The 20096-nt window shown below is 41.5% G+C and overlaps 1 protein-coding gene across 1 annotated transcript in view; it reads left to right on the plus strand.

Moving 5' to 3' along the window:
* Nucleotides 1–17769, plus strand: part of FAM120A (family with sequence similarity 120 member A) — a 51008-nt gene extending 33239 nt beyond the window's left edge. The window contains exons 8-18 of the mRNA XM_081185238.1: nucleotides 414–501; nucleotides 805–1029; nucleotides 1826–2000; nucleotides 4772–5021; nucleotides 5778–5892; nucleotides 8162–8371; nucleotides 8966–9149; nucleotides 10424–10561; nucleotides 12138–12279; nucleotides 13100–13196; nucleotides 15868–17769. Of these exons, the coding sequence (XP_081041364.1) occupies nucleotides 414–501; nucleotides 805–1029; nucleotides 1826–2000; nucleotides 4772–5021; nucleotides 5778–5892; nucleotides 8162–8371; nucleotides 8966–9149; nucleotides 10424–10561; nucleotides 12138–12279; nucleotides 13100–13196; nucleotides 15868–16179 (1936 nt within the window). The 3' untranslated portion in view covers nucleotides 16180–17769. The remainder of the gene's footprint in view (nucleotides 1–413; nucleotides 502–804; nucleotides 1030–1825; nucleotides 2001–4771; nucleotides 5022–5777; nucleotides 5893–8161; nucleotides 8372–8965; nucleotides 9150–10423; nucleotides 10562–12137; nucleotides 12280–13099; nucleotides 13197–15867) is intronic.
* The last annotated feature ends 2327 nt before the right edge of the window (nucleotides 17770–20096 follow it).

Genomic DNA, 20096 nt, shown 5'->3' on the forward strand with positions numbered 1-20096 from the left:
CTAAAAGCAGCAGTTCTAAAAGAACAGCTGCCCTTAAGCCAAATTAAAATGCCTGGGGAAACCGAAAAGCTCTTTGTGTAGCACTTGACATTAGTGTTAAGCACCAGATGAGACGTCTTGGAGAAAGTATTTTGGCACCACAGGCTTTCTTCCAGGTGGAAGCGAACCTAGAAAAGAACCTTTGCTGAAAACCTTAGCACATGGGCAGTTGCACGTGGAGAAACATGATATCACTGGTGCCCTCGACTCAAACCATGAAGGTGTGCTAAATGTCAAAAACACTTTGAATTGAACCTGTAAACAAACTCTGCAAATACAAGGGGGGGGGGTTGTGTTTATCTTGATACTATTTAACAGTACCTTTGAATTATAATTCTGAAAATAAAAATAGTGTGGCATTCTTTCCCCCCCAGTCATGTTGGTGGGAACAAATTGCGCTGGGAGAAAACAGGAACCCAGTCAGAAAATCAAGGACGTGGGGATCCAGGAGACCAAACAAAGGTAGAGTCCTTCTTATCACTATAGTCTGTGTTGATTAGATTTTATATGCACAGTTGAATCCTGTGATTTTTCTAAAAATAAAAAGACTGCTTTTGTAAGGTGAAATTTGAAAAGCTCTTGACACCTGAAGGGCAATGAGCTCTGTGCATGCATGCATATGACTTTTAACTTCATTTGCAAGTATATTCAAATTTTACTTTCAAAAATTCTCTTAGAGATGCTTGATGTTTAGTTGCAAAGCTTCCACATTTAAAGCTAGAGGAAGATGTTCCTGTTATAGATTACTTTTTATGTCTATTACAGGCAGAAGGTTCCTCTACTGTTTCTTCAGGAAACCAGGCAGCTGAAGTTAAAGGGAACCAAGTCAATAGTGCACAAATCCCATGTCTGTTGTCAATGCCCACCAGGAACCATATGGATATTACCACTCCTCCATTACCACCTGTAGCACCAGAAGTATTAAGAGTGGCAGAGCACAGACACAAAAAGGGGTTAATGTATCCCTACATCTTTCATGTTCTAACCAAGGTAAGGTTTTCAGAGTTTTAAGTAGCACCAGAATCCTAAAAGGATTGGTGAACGCTTGCTGTTGTCCCTTGCTTTTAATTAATTAGTGCAAACATAGCTGAAGCCCTGGTGCTTCTAAAGCTTTCCTTTCCTGGGGTTTCTAAAAATGTGTAGAACTCCCCCCTCTCCCTTTGAAATGCCATACCAACCATCTGTTTGGATCAGGGGAGATGTGAAGATTCTTGTATGCACTGGAATGCCTTCTGCTGTTGCACTCCCAAGATTCGGTAGAGTGCATATGTTAAAATAATTTAATAGTATTCCTGACTTCTTGCCCCATCAACCTATTCATGTCTGGCAACAGAGCCTGCTGGGCTTGACCCAAATGACATAAACAGGGTACTTCCACAGTAGTGGAAGAGACCTTGTTTCCCCTAATGCTGTTGAGAAAAACTGGACCATTCTTTTCCTCACAGTTTACCAGTTATTCATCAGTGGGTCCTGAGGTCCACAGTTTTTAGGTCCTCGATCTCGGTGTGCTTCTCTTGTGGCTGGCTTGCACCAGCATCAAGAAGTCCTCCAGGGAACTGTCCTCAGGCTAAACACTGGATAAAAAATGAATCCGTTAATCAACCAATGAGATTTTAGGTCTTGAATTATTTTTATTACGAAAAATGTATCCAAGACTTTAACGCAGAGTGGTTTCTTTATATTGTGCATTTTATCGTAGCTAATAGGTGCTAAGAGCTAGACTACTACTACTAATGCTGGAATCTGCAAGAGTTTGTATGCTACTAATCATTTTGTTCATGTACAGGGTGAAATTAAAATTGCAGTTTCTATTGAAGATGAAGCAAACAAAGACCTGCCTCCTGCTGCTCTTCTTTATAGGCCAGTTCGTCAGTATGTTTACGGTGTCCTGTTCAGTTTGGCAGAAAGCAGGAAAAAAACTGAGAGGCTTGCCTTTAGAAAGAACAGACTTCCTCCAGAATGTATGTATCTGCCTTCTACTAGTATTGCTGGCTGAGCTCGGACATCATACCAAACTATAGTTTGCACCAGCCATGTTTTAGAGTGTCATTTGAGCCAAACGTATAGGCATCTATGTTTTAGAGCTACTGGACTGCTTTCATTTTTCATCTGTTCCTATGTTATCTATTTATTTTATTTAAACAGGATTTATATACCGCTTCATCATCTATAACCTCAAAGCAGTTTACATATTCCATGTAGGCAACAGATGTCCGCTTGCACAATAGAACTTCCCCCTTCCTCCTCTCCCTTGTCACCTGCCATGCACCCTCAAAATCTGCTCCAGAGCCTCAGGAGTAGATTCGGGTTGGGGGAGTCATAGGGATTGAAGAGGAAGAAGTCCTGTTGTGCGAGCAGAAATCCATTCTCATAGTGTTGGATACAACTGATAGAATGCAATTAAAAGATTCTGGAGGAGAAACAATGGCCACAGCTATGGTTTATCAGTTCAGACATCACTGTCATTGTTAGTATAACTGTAGTTTCTGATTAATGGATTTCTGACTGATTACAAAATGGGTTTGTTAATTCAGATAACATTCAAAATTAGTTAAGCTTGGTATAATGTTTGAACAGAGTCAGCATTTCCTTATAAAGCTTTATATACCACTTTTCTACTACAGTCTAAACAGCAGTTCTTTGAATTTTGCTACAAACATAAATCTTAAAACTTACTAATGCAGTTGTAAAACAGTAGCAGCAAAAGAGAACATTATCTGTAGCTGAAATACAATATTTCATTCTTCCCCAACCTTGTTGGAGGAAAATTTATAAATAATTAGCACATTATGAATTCAATTTTGAACTGACTTCTGGGTTACTTTAAAAAGTGAGTGTGTTGGAGGATTGAATAAGTGCATTGTTAGGTTGTATTTTGTGTAAAATAGGCCTCTATCCTGAATGTTGACACAAACAGTTAAGCAATAACCTTGATGGGACAGCACCAGACATGGTTTTTTTCTTGCAGATATGTCAAAATCTATAAAACTACTAGAAATATAATGAGTTAAGTCTCAATAATCCTGTCTGTTGGCATCAGGCAGGCATCTTTGGATTATTCTTTTTGGTGCCCGCTTAAAACATTTTTGTTTAGGCAACCCTATCCAGACACGTAGGAGTTACATGTGCTCTGTTTTTTTTAGCTATTATTGATTTTAATCACCTTTTGAATGTTTTAAAACATTTGTTTTTAACTTTTTATAGAGAATATTTTATTTTATATTTTTGTAAATCGCTTAGAGGTTTTCATACAACAAAGCAGTGTATACATTTTGTTAAATAAAACAAAATAGGAATTACAGAACCGTCTAACTTGTGAAATGAAATCTTTTCTGAACCCAGTATTGCTGTTAACGTTTAGTATCTTGTATTCAGCATAGCTGGACAAGAAGAGCTTGAATATGTACCGTGCATAAATGTCCACCTATTGGACACAATTCACTGGAAACATGTCCTGCACAAGGTCCTCTGAAATTAATTCTTCTGATACAACTCAGACCAAATTCACACCAGAGTGGCATGGGATCTTTTGCCATTGCCTTTGCTGAGTGGGAAGGAACCATACCATTTGAGATGAAAACACTGTTCTGGAAACCTGGCAGGGGACAAGCGGGCAGAAGGGATAAGCACCCCATCTCTTGCCCCCCCCCCCCACTCCTCATCTGCACGTGGTCCCTCCAATGCTGCTTTGCAGAGGGCAAACAGTGGCCTGGGTTTCCAAGTGTGAGTAGGCTACAGAATGAAGTTCTGGCCTTAGTCTGGCTTTCAGAAAACAGCTTTTCTGATACTCCCCAGAAGGCAGAGGTAAGATTTCTGTCTTCTGCATTTCAATCTCAATATTGGTTTGCAGTTTTAAAGAGCGTAACAAGATGGCAGTAGTGCTTGGCATACTCTACAAGTCCTAGAAAAGCATCAAGCCTGAAGGGAGAAGCAGAACCTTACAGAATGCAGAAATGATCATGCAACAATATTGTTTAACCAAGCTTCACCTTTGCTTTTGGCCTTTGCAAATCTCCATTAAGAAAATACATACAAGCAACCCCACCGTTTGCATATGTTCAGTATGTGCACGGCTGCACATACAATACACTCATTGCACCAAACCCGGAAGTGACCCAAAAACGTCACAAAAAGGGGCAGAACAGGGTGTTTGCAGGTTTTTTCAATGGGGTTTCAAATATACGCAATTTCACTGACACACGCGACGTCTCGAAATGTAACCCCCACGTAAATGAGGGGGTTGTCTGAGCTGACTTGGATGCTGTAGGTTAGTTTTTTGTTCAAACAAGGGGTGATGCCTGTTCGCACCAACTCCCCTCTACCTGTTGCCCCCTGTACCATATCCCATACTTTTTTCTAGTATCCCCTTTCTTCCAGAAGCAGATTTAGAGGAAGTGGACAGGAAAGCTGTATTCTGTTCACAAATGGAAACTTAGAATTCAGGCCAACATACTTACAATAACTTCCAAGATCAGGTAGAATCAGAGCTGGGAAGAACCAAGTCTTGTCTCTCAATACATTTGACTCGTCCAATGGCATATCCAGCCACCAACCTGCAATTTCAACCAGGTGTTAATGCATTTCATAGAAATCCGGGAGATATAAAAATTATCAAGTGTTGTCCGTGTATACTGTATATGAGTAGCTTAAATATGCTGGCTGGATTTCAGCCTTGATAAATGTGTACAGAAGTTGAAAGTATTTATTTGGTTTCCTTTTTTTCATTCTGTAGTTTCACCGGTGATAATTAAGGAATGGGCTGCTTACAAAGGAAAGTCCCCCCAGACTCCTGAGTTGGTAGAAGCTCTTGCATTTAGGGAATGGACCTGTCCCAATTTGAAGAAACTGTGGCTGGGGAAGGCGGTAGAGGACAAGAATCGACGAATGAGGGCTTTCTTGGCCTGTATGAGGTCAGACACACCAGCAATGCTCAACCCATCTAATGTGCCCACTCACCTTATGGTGCTCTGCTGTGTATTACGGTGAGTACGTTGGCTGGATTTTTGTGTAGGATAAACACTCATCTAGAGCCACAAGATAGCCACCTGCTTTAATCCATTTAAAGACAGAGGTTTCCTCCCATGAGCAATTCCAGTCTCATTCCTGGAACAGGTTTTTCATGGCTCCGCTCTCCCTTTTCAGCCTGCTGCACTCCCTCAGAATTTGTTCCTGAGGGCTAGGTAGTCACTCCAGACTTGGGATATCGGGCTGGAGATCTGCAGGTAGAGGCAGCATCAGTGGTTATCATCCCTGTTGCACGAGTGCGAGAAAATCTTAGGATTCAAGCCAAGGTGTCTTGCCCTTAACTTTGGCAAGTGAATGCAAACCATATGGCTTGACTAATTTAATCTAGCATTAATAATATCTCTATGATGACGTAGTTTTACATGCTCTTCCAAGCTTAGTTGTGCTTGAATTTTTCATATTAAATTTACTGATCTAATATACACCAGGGTTTTTATTGTTGTCACAACACTAGCTTAAGAAGCCTACTATAAAGCACTTCTTAATTTCATTGATTTCAATAGCAGAATTAAGAAGTGAATGTAAATGTCTCCCAATTAAAAAAATAATGGAACTTTTAAGTGCTAACTTTTTGCAGGTTTGTGCCAAGTATTGTTATGTCATTATATAATTTCCATGTGGTTGTTGGACTTTCAATTCTATATGCAGAAATTATAAGTAATGGTACCACAGCTTTCCAAGCAATGCTGATTCAGTGCTGTCTGTCTCTGTAGATATATGGTGCAATGGCCTGGGGTTCGGATACTTCGTCGCCAGGAACTTGATGCCTTCCTGGCTCAAGCTTTATCTCCAAAACTATATGAACCTGACCAACTACAGGAACTAAAGGTGACTTTAGAACTTTGGCTTTTAATCCATAATGCAAGCAATCCCATTTCTTTGTCAGTACTCTTAATCCATATGCGTGTGTTGTGCAAGTGTAAGTGTGTGTGTGTGTGTGTGTGTGTGTGAGAGAGAGAGAGAGAGAGAGAGAGAGAGAGAGAGAGAGAGAAGGGGTTCTGGTTTCAACTCCAAGTGAACTCTAACTTGTTCATCGTAATTGTGATATCATCTATTCACTTCTTTACTTGGTATTTTATTTCCTTTGCATCTGTAGCTTTCAAACTTGTAATAAAGGGTTTCCCAAGAATATATCACTTTCCTTGATTCTCTCTTTTCTCCGTGGAACCCCTGTGTGTCAGCTATAAACCAATATACCTTTAATTATTTCATGGAACTAATTGTGCATCTTCTGTTCAGGAAATAGGAAGAATGCTGATTTATAGTCACTTTAATTAGCCGACCCTACTGGGTAACCCTAGGGTTTTGGTGCCTAACCTTGAAACAGAGGGGTTTGGACTTCTGCTAATTAAGCATACTAGTCAAGGTTCTGTCCCATCTCAAAGGAGTCATTGTTTTTGTTTGCCTTGTCTATTGCTTCCCTTTCCTTTCCTTGCCTTCTCTACTTTCCTGGTCCCTGGTCTGTCTGTCCCCCTCATCACTGCCCGCTGCTTCCTTGCTAGCAACTTATACTTCCTTAGAGAGGTACAGTGGTGCCCCGCAAGACGAATGCCTCGCAAGACGGAAAACCCGCTAGACGAAAGGGTTTTCCGTTTTTGAGCTGCTTCACAAGACGATTTTCCCTATGGGCTTGCTTTGCAAGACGAAAACGTCTTGCGAGTGTTCCGATTTTTTTTCCGCCTCCCCCCCCTTTTTCTAAGCCGCTAAGCCTCTAATAGCCTTTTAGCTGCTAAGCCGCTAAGCCTTTAATAGCCGCTAAACCGCTAATAACCGCTAATAGCGCTAATCTGCTAAGCCGCTAATAGGTTTGCTTCGCAAGACAAAAAAAACGCTAGACGAAGAGACTCGCGGAACGGATTAATTTCGTCTTGCGAGGCACCACTGTATACCTCCCACCATGGCTCTCTAGCCCATCTCACTACCTAAACATCAAAGAAAACAAAAGAAGAAACAGCCTATCGTGGACCACACATGCTCAGTGCACACAAAATGCTGAACTCAGGGAAGAGGGTGGGAAACCAGGGAGAAGGGAAATGGAATAGAGTAGCCAGAACCCTGGACAAAAGTGTTACACTTTGTTGCAGGACCTCTTTTCCTTTTTTTAAAGCTAAATATACTGGTACCAACTGGATTAATAAAGATCTGCATCTCTAATTTCCATAGTACTTGCTGCTAATCAATACATTCATTTCTCATGGGGCTGCTTTGTTTTAAATATTTTCTTACTCATAACATGTTTGGACATTCTTTTTCTCTCCCAGCCCCACACCACAATACAGTGAGGGTGGTCCTTTTCTAGCTTGTTTTGCCACAGGGAGAAGTGGAACAGCCAAACTGATCCCGGGACTGTGCAGAATCCAGTGCCCATGGCAAACCTAAGTCCCTTTTTTTATACGGCTTTTTAAAGCATTTCCAAATAGATTGCATTCCCAAATTAACTGTGGAATCTCTAGGTTTGGCCATTCATTACCCCTATTGTGAAGGAGGGACCTGCAAGCCTTATCTCTTCCTACAAACAACCTAGAAGGGAAGGAGAAGGGGAAGAAGCAGAGTTTTCTAAATAGACTACTTTCTTGTACAGTGGTACCTCGGGTTACATACGCTTCAGGTTACAGACTCTGCTAACCCAGAAATAGTACCTTGGGTTAAGAACTTTGCTTCAGGATGGGAACAGAAATCGTGCTCTGGTGGCGCGGCAGCAGCAGGAGGCCCCATTAGCTAAAGTGGTACCTCAGGTTAAGAACAGTTTCAGGTTAAGAACAGACCTCCAGAACGAATTAAGTACTTAACCCGAGGTACCACTGTACTTGTTTTTGCACAGTGATCAAGTCCTGAAAAACAGTTATCTGCAATTTACTTGCATTTGTATTAAATAGTCTTCAATGGGCACATTTTTCAGATACAGAGAAATGTAAATTTAACTGCACACAGGCAGACTATTTTAATGGGCTTTAAGCAAGTTTAACTTAACTAGCAGGTGCAAGATCATGTGGCTTTACCTGTACTCTTTCAGTAATAAGCTCTTAATAAGTGTGCTTGAAGCCTATAACTTTGTACGGCTGGTAGTCAACTGCGGTTTCATTTTCTGTCTTCAAAGATTGAAAATTTAGATCCTCGAGGAATTCAGCTGTCAGCATTGTTTATGAGCGGTGTTGACATGGCATTGTTTGCAAATGATGCTTGCGGGCAACCGATTCCTTGGGAGCATTGTTGTCCATGGATGTACTTTGATGGGAAGCTGTTCCAGACCAAGCTCATCAAAGGAACCCGGGAGAAAGTTCCTCTCATTGACCTCTGTGATGGTCAGGTATGTTCGCTCCTCAGGTGTCTGTTATGCCTATGGGAAATTCACCAGTTTTGAGTCAAGTTAGTCAGTTGCAAATCCTTTTGGTAAAAAATAAAATAGAATGCTTACTTTAACTAAATAAATCACATTTGGTAATTAGATTGACTTAATTTGGAGGGCTGTTAAGTCAAAAGGTTGGTGAGTCATACTTTATCTAACATATGTTCATGTGCCTAAATAAAAAGAGCTTGACAAATTGTATTGACCTTATCCTACTAAAGATCCTGGGCCTGTTTGAATGCAGAATACTATGTTTATGTGTTTAAGACCTGATGTTGATTCTTGATTGATAAATGATTTTGTAGAATAGCATATTTGAATTTAGAAGGGGTCAGTCAGAATATTTAGCTTTCTAGAATAAACATGTAAGAAATACCGGTACGTTGGTTTCTCAAGATACTCCTGTCACCACTCAAAGATCCAGACATGGGGCTGGGCTGGATCTTCTTCCTGTGAACTGTAGGAAGGAAGACGTTGACCATAACAGGGGTTTGACCAAGAGGCACTTCCATTTGTTGTTCAAATGTCTTTGTGCTGTGTGTTTTTTTATTGTAGACTGAACAAGCTGCCAAGGTTGAAAAGATGCGCCAGAGCATCCTCGAAGGCTTAAATTTCTCCCGGCAGAACCATCCACTTCCTTTTCCTCCACCGCCTGCCATGCCTTTTTATCCAGGTTCTGTATACCCTCGGCACTTTGGGCCACTTCCACCACCTCAGGGCAGAGGCAGAGGCTTTCCTGGTAAGCATGTGTCACTGTTAACATGTAGCATTTCATCCAAAATAAATTTTGACAATGTTATTAGTATAATTAGGCAGTCTTGCCTGGCGCCATCGTTCTATATCGTTAGGCATCGGGCAAAAACTTCCTCTATAACCAGACCTTTGGCCATTAACTATCTGTGGCCTTTTAGAAGTGGGTGGCGTGTTTTAAATGTATTTCTTTTTTCCCCTTAGTTTTTATGTATCTGTGTTGGGTGGCAGGTTTGTTTGGTTTGTTCTAAGTCTCTTTGGGTGGCCTTGGACAAGGTAAAGCAACTAACATATTTAAGAAATAATAATCACCATAATACTATTTGTATAGTGCAGTACTGTGGGATATGTTCCCTTATTTATATGGTTTAGCACATAAACCTGTTTACCATCTATAACAATCAAGGCATTTGTCATTGTGTGTTGAGTAACTGAAAACCTGGGGGGGGGGGTTGTCAGCTGGTGCTCCCTGTAACTTGTGGACCACCAGATCCTTGAGTTTTACAGGATACCAATGAGTCTTATGGTCTACCATTGCAAGCTTTAATGCAGTGGTGGTTTCTTGAGGCCCCCAGATAAAATAAAGGAAATTCAGAAGGAGGCATCACTTTTGGTCTGTCTGTTTGCAAGCTGTTATGAGGAGGGTGTGTTACCCATGGGGGGGGGAGGCAACCCGAGAGAGTGTGTACTCCTCAACAATTCACATATGACCCAGAATGGTTGGAGACCCCTTGCATCATCATACGCGATGAAAGGTTCATGCTTCTGTATGTCTGACAACTGGGAAATAACGTCTGATATTTATATCGCTGACACAATGTGGAGGCAGTATAAATTCAGTAGAATACGTTGCGGTACAGTCTGTTGCATGATCACATTAGTGTTTTAAGGTGTATGTTTAACTGCCATGATCTCCTTATAAAATGACTTCCTTAATGTGACATACAAGCCAACGGTCCAAAACAGTGGATAGGGTCCATATCTTCTGCCTGTTGAAGAATTCCTGTACAACAGGCGGTCAACTGTAAATTAAAAAATGGTTGACAAACTCTCTATGTTCACCAATTTCTGGTTGGGCGATGGGACTTCCATGTTTGCTGTTGGGTGCTAAATCGGCATATTCTCAATGTGCAGCCCTGTGCTTTTGGAGGGAAACTGTGGTCACACCAGCAGAGGTCAATAGCTTATTTTGGGGGGGAACTCCTGTATGTCCCCCTTCCCCCTCACGGTTTCCCCCTGTCTCTTTCCCCCTGTGTCTCACAGGAGTCTATGGCTTTGGAGGCCCCTATGGGGAAACAGTCGCAACAGGCGCTTATCGAGCCTTCCGGATGGCTGCTGCAGGAGGACACTCCGGAGCCTTCTCTGGCAATGACGGCAACAGGACTAGCAAGTTTCAGGGCGGTAATTATACCAAACCCCTTTTCTTAACATCTTACGGCAGTCGCCTTCTTCACCTCACCCTGGTCTGAGATTTTTAAACAGGGACCTCCTCGCTTTCTCTCTCCATCCCTCTCTCCTGTAACCAAACGCAGCTGTCATTTTGCTGTACAACCTACCCCCTCGGATTGCTGTCACGTCGTTCACTAACGTCGTTCACTATTACTCAGAACTCTGTGACATGCTACAGGAGTCACATTCTCGCCTCCAAAATTAAACGCACACCTGGTGAAATGCACGTATTCTTTTAAAGGTTTGTTTCCAATTTTTGGACAAACAATTTTTCAAAGGCAACATGCGCTTCAACACTGGGGTTTTTTGCTTGTTTTGAAATCAGCTGTGGGATAAATACTTCGGAAAATAAAAGTAGCAGGAAACATTGCTCAGTGTTGCTGATGTTTTATTTGCAAGTAGCTCGTAGGTGTTCATGTGTCAGAAGCTGGGCATGCACTTCTGAAGGGAACAGTGTTTCCCCCAATTTCCTCCTTAAAAAATAAAATAGTGGAACAGGAAGGGCCCCCCCCCCCGCATTTTAATTACTTCCAACAAGTTCCTGCAAGCTCTCTAACATCAGAGCTTTAGCTAGTAACTGACACTTCTGGCTGTCTGAAGCCCAATGAAGCAGCTGCTGTACTATTAGAGTTGATTGTACAGTATAGAGAAGAATGTACTTCCCTGCCTTCACTAGCGCTCTACTAATTAGTATGTTAACGCTGGGGCCTAATTTGTAACCACATTGCTTCTACCTGTTTAAACCCTTTCATTGCTATCAGCTTTATCAGTCATATCTAGCTAACATTTATCCCATAGATTATTGGAAATGATTTGATTATGACTTGTAAATACTCACACGTGAACACTTGAATTTGAGTTGAGACATATTCTGGAACAGAGAGGTAATGAAGGATCTCTCCCCACCCCCGAGTTTTTAAAAGATAAAACACATGTGGGGTGGTTAAAAGTGGGGATTTCTGGCATTCTCTTTGCATGCAGGTAACTCGCATCTTATATTTTACTTACAAGATCGCAGTTGTGCACGGTGTGTGGAAATAAGCAATTGGAGACTGGAATAAACCCTCTCTTCCTTTATTTGTTCCCCTTCCCCACCTGCGTACAGCTGCAATCGCAGGTTTACCCAGCTTTGGGAAGGTGCCACGAGACCTCTGGGACCCAGTATCCAGTTGTGGTCTTGGTTACGCTGAGGCCATTGAACCTAACTGGATAAAATGAGTGCAAAACGGTCAATAATCTCAACAGGATCTAATCTTGAAAAGGGGAGTGTAGATTGTAAATGTAGCATGCGTCAGATTATTGTAAATTATGATGCTGATAATGTTACCCCCAGGAAGGACCATCCAATCCATTTTAAATAAATTAAAAGAACCTTAATACAAAACTTAGAATCTTTCGTGCCTGAATGTGCAATGAAAACCCAGTCTTTGGAAGGAAAGCAGTATTTTCAGGGAAAGTTGGAAGTCCGTGTACTCTGTTCTCTGAATTGTAGCTGCAAATAGCAATCTCTCTTTTCATCTTTGTACAGGTGTCCAACCTATTCCTTCTCAGGGAGGGAAACTCGAAATAGCTGGCACTGTGGTTGGCCACTGGGCTGGAAGCAGACGTGGTCGTGGAGGGAGAGGGCCGTTTCCTCTGCAGGTGGTTTCTGTCGGAGGGCCCACAAGAGGGTAGGCAGAAATAAATCATAAATCAATATTGGCTTGGCTTTGGAATTTAGCAATGGCAAAAGAAGTGGCAGCTGGCTTTTATTAAAGTACAGAAAAGGGCAATTATTGTACCTTTTATTTCAGAAAGTTTGGGTGTAAAAATTAATGTGGGTCAGACATTCTGAAAAGTTCAGAAATGATTTTACCTAATGGGAAGTTAGCTATAATTATATCAGCTATATATAACAGTTAATATCTTTCATGTTGACCATTGATCTGAACCAAATCTCAACATATAATTCTTTCACTATTGTTGCCTGTTTTTACTCATATTTTGCTAAGGCAGCTGCTGCCTGTAAGGTGTTGATCATTTGAGAGGAAGAGGTACTTTGGTTAAGCAGTTTATTTAAAAACGGCAATGAAGAACAAACATGGATCAGTACAGGCTAAACTAGTATGAGATTAGTAAATGTTAACTTCCGAGCATTAAGAATTACTAAAGAGATTATATTTGAAACTTGGCAGCAGGATTAATGGGGGGGGGGGATAGGTGCCGACTTCTATTCATACCGGTTTTTAATGTTTGGTTTGCTGGTACTTTACACAGCAACTCCAAGAATGTAAGTGGAAGAAACATTTGTTTGAACAACTTTCACATTATAAAAAATAAATATTTTGAGAACCTTCTTAATGATACAGAGAACTAGCCTTCTGATTGTGAGGAGCAAAAGACTGTGCTGTGGGTTTTTTTAAAAAATGGAAACTTTCTTTTTTCTATTAAAAATACAGAAACATATCTAAAGTTTAAATGTATTTTTAACTTGTTTCTCACCCAATGCAGACGCCCGAGAGGAGTTATTTCCACTCCAGTGATAAGAACGTTTGGCAGAGGAGGAAGATACTATGGGAGAGCATATAAGAACCAGGGAACAATTCAGGTATTGGGAGAAATCATTTACGAAACTGAGAGTCAGAAAAGATTTTGGTAACATGAGTTTAGGTGACAATCATGTATACACCAATTTAACTATAGACATGGGAGTAGGAGGAATAGACTGCATGAAATAACCATATGACTGTAGAACTAAATTATATTGGCCTTTAATTTGACTTGCTTTCGCTGCCTTTCCCCCTATCTTGTGGGGGGAGTTTGTGAATTGCACTCACCTCTTTCAGAGGTTAATTCTTAACATAGGGCACAATTTGCCCTAAGGAGCCCCTTCAGCGGAAGTCCTGTGCAAAGAATTTCCATTTCCCCTACTCTTCTTTCCCTGAAATTGGCTCCCAGGGTGGGGTGGGAGGTCAGGAGAATCCCCAGAGCAGGGGGAAGGATAGTTTCCCCTGGCAAGCTGATGCTGAATCCCTCCTTTATCTGCAACTCACACCTTTTGTTTTAGCTCAGTAATCAAAAGGGTAATAGGGTTTACTGCCAACATGGTCAGCTTACTTCATCATTTTCCCATTGCTTTTGTTGCACTCTGATTCCATTTGCTCAGCAGTTCTGGATGTTAAATTAAGTCTTGTAATATAATATACTGGCATTAAGCAGATGAGATTGTCAGGAGTGCATGATAAAACTAATTTTTCACATACGTATCTATACTTAAAGGGTCACATATATAAAACAACTCAAGATAGAGAAGGGGAATAATAGAAAGGGCAGTGTAAGTGATGTCTATGTGGATATGTACACTTACATAGACACCTTACATTGGCTCTGCAAAAGAGCTGTGGATGAACGACGTAATTGGGGGTGGGTTTTTTTCCACATTTTGATGTCAGGATTGGCATGCTTTTAAACAGTGATTCAGACACCTAAACTGGTATCATATTTAATTATGGGTGATATTCAGCTGTCGTGTGCCACCGTTCACATGTCATGGCAAGCCAAGTTATAACTTAACGGTCACCATTCAAGTGTGCTGGCTCTTGGGAATGAGATTGCAGCTGCTTTGCTCCCCAGCAGTCCTTTTAGCTTAGCATGGCACAGCAGCTAAGCCAAGATTCGACTTAGCATGCCATCCAAATCCAGGATTGTGGTTAAGGAGGACAGAGCTTAATCACAATTCCAGGTTGGACGGCCTACAAAGTCAAAACTTGCTTAGCTGCTGGCTGCCCTGAGCACAAACTGCCAAGGAGGAGAGAATCATCTGCAGGCTTCTCCTTGGGAGCCACCAGGCCATGATTTGGCCAGCTTTGTCGCTTGCTTCTTAAAATGAAATCTAACTTGTTTCCAAGGGACTGGTCAGCACCCTCCTTAATCCAGAGTGGCTCTTCAGACCATGAAGAATAGGACAACAGGTCCCAGATGTTAGTTTTTGAAATTTTATTTCTAGTTCATATTTGTAAATGCTGTGTCAATCCAATAAAGGGGAAAAAATCTCGCATGGCATCTACAGTAATTTCCAAAGCGATAGTCATGTTGGTCTCTTGCAGCAAAAAAACAAAGAGACTGACACATGTGTGGTGGCCTTCAGTTTTATGGACTCAAGACCATTTCACACATCTGAAGCATAAAAGCTTATGTCATAACAAATGTGCTAATCTTTAATAGCTAAGGCTATTTGTTTTACTGCAGTAAGAAGCCAGAGGAGCATGGCCCAGTTTGCATATTCTGCTCAGCCAAATGTGGTTTGGTGTGAATAAGAGAGAGAGAGTGTGTGTGTGTGTATGAGATGGCAGCTGCTTTGCTCTTCCCCAGTCATTCCTTTGCTGTACAACAATAAAGCGTTTAGTGCAATACAGGGTTGGGAGACTGGATCTGGCGAGTAAACCAGATCCTTACTTTGCCCCCACCCACTGGCCAACTGAGGGGCGGGGAGTGCCCGCCTGTCAGTAAGTCACCTGACATCAAAAGGATGTCACGTGAACTGCTTTCCTTTGCTTGCGCTTTTTGGATTCCAAACATACGGGCTTTGCCGATCTGTAGTCCCTTTTGCCTCATATATCTGACATCATTGAGGGCATGTGGGTGTGGCTTGGTCAAAGCAGCCATGTGGGCCAACTGGCAAGGCCTGACAGCTTAATTAGGTCCATAGGCCAGAGCCTCCCCATTAGCCTAGCTTGACAGTTAAACCCCAGCTCTTAGCTTACATCTTTTCAAACCTTGAGCTGTAACCAGAGTTTGTCCTATACAGTAGAACCTCTACTTATGACCGCCTCTACTTGGGCCTGATCCAAGTTGCGACTGTGGCAAACCCGGAAGTAAATACCAGGTTTGCCGCGATTCGCACACACGCAGAAGCGGCTTCTGCCGTCTGCACATGCTCAGAAGCTTGCTGCTGCCAAATGCGCCTGCGCACAACGGCGCTTCTACCAGCAACCCGGATCGACTTATGGACGGACCTCCGGAACTGATTACGTCCGTAAGTAGATGTTCCACTGTAGTTAACAGCTTCTGGTTTGCCTGGGAGCATTTAACCACGAGGAGCGCAGGTTTGGACACCATGCTAAGGCATATCATGGCTTAACTCAACAGAGCAGCTGTGGAGAGGACTAAAGTAGCTGCTGTCTCCTCTCCATGCAGAGCCAAGGACTCTGCAGGGCAATACTGCCCTACCTAAATTGTGTGCTTATAACCCATCTGTCTTCTCTTTTATTTTAAAATAGGGCAAACCTCCTTATGCTGCTTCAGCAGAAGAAGTGGCCAAAGAACTTAAGTCAAAATCAGAGGAATCCAAGTCCTCTATTGTGTCTTCAGAAGGATCCCTGGCTGAAAATGGAGTAGTGAATGAGGAGAAACCAGCCTCCCAGATGAATGGGAGTACAGCAGACGTCAGGGCTTCCAACCAGTCTGAAAGTGCCTTGAGTAATGACTCTAAAACGTGCAATACAAATCCTCACTTAAATGCACTAAATGCAGACAGTGTTTGCCATAAAGATGATACTCTTGAGGCCACTGTCTTAAAAAAAGAAGAGTAAACTTATTTTTTATAGAGGGTGAAGGATGTTGGAAGGGTCAGGATTAGGAATATCTGGAAAGAAAGAGAGCCTACAGTTACGTACATTTTTTCCTTTCCGTAAGAGAAAAATGAGGACTTTGGAAATTTGGATCCCTCTTGGATGTCAGAGATTTAAAGAACACATTTTTAGTTTTAACCAGTTGTAGTCAAAATGCTACAATACAACAAAAATGAAAGAGAATGAAGAGCATTTGACTCCCGCACTTAAAATGAAGTATACACAAAGTTTAAACTGGTTATGACAAAAGCTCGTAGTTTTTGTTTCTTGAGATATATTAAAACAACAACAACAAATTTTGGCAGTCTTTCAGTATATATAGCTTGAAATATAATTTTTAGTATTTGGCACCATATGTATGCCATTATATTTGATTTTGCATTACTGTGTCACAAAGCTTTCTTTAAGGCTTTGATTTCATGATTATGGGGGGGAAAGGCACAACCACAGTTCTTTCTTTTCTTAAATTTCATCACTGTTGATGTGGTTCTTTTTATGTTTAAAATGTGCAAACTATCAAAATAAAAAAAAATTATAGAGTAATATTGGAGTTCTGCTGATTTTAAATATACATCATACATACTTTACAAGCAAGGTAAAATGGATTTAACTTTAAAATCATAGAAGATGCAAATGACCTTTTCAAAACAAACACAATGTGTTCTGATACTTTTTGTGACTAATACCATGCATCCGTGATCAATGAACTATGTGGTTTTGAATCAGACGTAGACCATTAGTACTACTATTTGAGCTAAACTTCTGCATGGTTCATAATTTTTAAAGTGTGTAGTTAATATTATGCATGTTATTGTCCTCTTTCTTCCATTCTTACAAGTACTGTGCCCATTTGCAAAACAAAAAAAAAAAGCTAATAATCAGTAATAGTCCTATAAAAGATGTTAACTATGTTTAGTCATTGACTGATCTTGCTCTAACCTTAAAATTTTGTGATTATTGACCTCTGTTGCATTTATTCTAAAACAAAAAAATTATCTAGCCGTTTTGAATATCAACGTTACCCTGGTGTACTCATTGCTGTATGCATTATTGTTCTCTGTTGCTGTTTTATGCCTTCATATTAGCAAATATGAAATTCTGTGGAAAAACAAAAAAAAGCTTTGATCTTCAAGAAATACCCCCCTTCTGTAGCAGGAAACAAATGGCTTGTTCTTGAGAACTTTCCCATCAAGAATTTAGTATAAGCAAATATACCTGTATCATTTTGATGTTTTTGTTAGTGTTTCCAAACTTAATGTACTTCAAAATCAGAATCATTTCTTTATATTTGTTTTCATATAATTCTCCTGATGCTCTTCATCACACATTAGTGATCAGAAATGAGGTGTAATTCCCCATTCCCTGCCCGCAAGAGCTAAGTAGGTATCTTAATGTAAGTTGAAGGGAGTTCTGCCCCAACTCATGGATTGTGCAAGAATGAACTACTGTTGGGTTTGATTGGTTGTAGATGGATTGTGGTGTGGTGTATTTGAAGGCTATTGAATGCAACTTACAATGCTTAATAAAAATCTTTATTCTTTTAGTATAAAATTGCTGTACGGCGTCTTGATTTGTATGCTCTCTTGTGATCCTAAGCCCCTATAAAATTCTCTTTTTCACAGAAAAAGAAGCAGTCCTCAAGCATGTTTTCAGTGCTTCCTGTTGACCCCAGAAATGTAAAGTTAATAGAATTACAATAGCACAGTGCTATTAATTTATTACAGATATTTATAAACAGCTTTGCAGTCAAAATATATCAAATCATCCAACAACAAGATAAAATGAGTGGTAAAATGCAGACTAAATTTAATAAAACCATTTCTACAATTAATTTTTCAATTGAACATACAATCGGTTAAATTAAATGACTGGGTCATCTTAAGGAAAGCCTTCAAAATGTCTTCAGTGGTTGCCTAAGCTTCAAGATGCTATGTATAAAGGTAAAGGGACCCCTGACCATTAAGTCCAGCCGCAGACGACTGGGGTTGAGGCACTCATTTTGCTTTACTGGCCGAGGGAGCCAGCCTTTGTCCGCAGACAGCTTCCAGGCCATGTGGCCAGCATGACTAAGCCACTTCTGGCGAAGCCAGAGCGGCGCACGGAAACACCGTTTACCTACTTGTACTTTGACGTGCTTTTGAACTGCTAGGTTGGCAGGAACAGGACTGAACAACGGGCGCTCACCCCGTAGCGGGCATTCAAACCGCCAACCTTCTGATCGGCAAGCCCAAGGCTCTGGTTTAGACCACAGCGCCACCCGCATCCCATGCTATGTATGCACCTGCCTAATTTCACCTGGTAACTGATTCCAGAGGTCTGGAATTGTAGCACTAAAAGCCCTGGTTTATAGTACAAACCCAAGTGCAACTTTGAGGCATGCAGTGCTTTCAGCAGTGCCCAGGTGCTGGACAAAAGGTAGCCTCTTTTGGTAACCCTTAGTTGAGGGTTTTCCTCCTCTTACCCCTGCTATTGGCAGCTATTGATCGAGGAAACAACCTGATGACTGCAGGATACAATTTCTACTGTCTTATGGAGCTGGGGTGGGAATTCACTATAGGGTGCCATTTGAATCAGCGGCCATGCGTTTTGAGCTATGTCGTCTCCCTGTTTGATCCGGCAGGAAATCTAAGGGCATGTTTACGGGAACAACAGAAATTAGCCACCAAAGAAGCTTGATTTGCATAATTCCTAGCTCATTTCGGATTGCCACAATTCCTACCGCTTTCCAAACTTGGCTTTAAGGAAGGCTGTGATAATTTGCAAATACTATGTCATGGTGAGACTGCCACATGAATGTGCTGGCTTCACACGGAAGGAAGCTCTTGTCTTTTTTGTTGGGATGGCTCAAATGTGCAGAGAGGTTGGGGCAGGAAAAACCGTCCAGTTATTCATAAACAGCTGCTTATTTCCAATGTGAGGTGCTAGCCTTGGGGATGCCAGCAGTTGCATGTTAACTAATGCAAGTGCTGGCTTGTGGTGGAGTAGTCGGTTCTTCATTGTCGAGAGGAGGCAGCTGTTTCTTTATCTGGGTAAATAATTGATAATAGTCTGGAATTAGGCTGCCTTTGTATATTTTCATCCATTCCTCTCTGTTCTCCTAGACTATTGAGGAGAAATACAAAATTACCAGATCAGAGTGAATTGGAATCAGTACAGTGCATTTCTATTTTCTGGGCCATGGAAAACAGGTTTCCAGTCCTTGTGATCAGGAATAATGTTTATTCAATAAAGGGTGGAGGTGGGAAAGCATTGCTAAAGATGCTGGAGCAACCTGTACCCACTGCCTCTTAGAATCATAGAATCATAGAGTTGGAAGAGACCACAAGGGCCATCGAGTCCAACCCCCTGCCAAGCAGGAAACACCATCAGAGCACTCCTGACATATGGTTGTCAAGCCTCTGCTTAAAGACCTCCAAAGTAGGAGACTCCACCACACTCCTTGGCAGCAAATTCCACTGTCGAACAGCTCTTACTGTCAGGAAGTTCTTCCTAATGTTTAGGTGGAATCTTCTTTCTTGTAGTTTGGATCCATTGCTCCGTGTCCGCTTCTCTGGAGCAGCAGAAAACAACCTTTCTCCCTCCTCTATGTGACATCCTTTTATATATTTGAACATGGCTATCATATCACCCCTTAACCTCCTCTTCTCCAGGCTAAACATGCCCAGCTCCCTTAGCCGTTCCTCATAAGGCATCGTTTCCAGGCCTTTGACCATTTTGGTTGCCCTCCTCTGGACACATTCCAGTTTGTCAGTGTCCTTCTTGAACTGTGGTGCCCAGAACTGGACACAGTACTCCAGGTGAGGTCTGACCAGAGCAGAATACAGTGGCACTATTACTTCCCTTGATCTAGATGCTATACTCCTATTGATGTAGCCCAG

This window comes from Podarcis bocagei (genome assembly GCF_964188305.1).
Source record: "Podarcis bocagei genome assembly, chromosome: 2".
Lineage (NCBI taxonomy): Eukaryota > Metazoa > Chordata > Lepidosauria > Squamata > Lacertidae > Podarcis > Podarcis bocagei.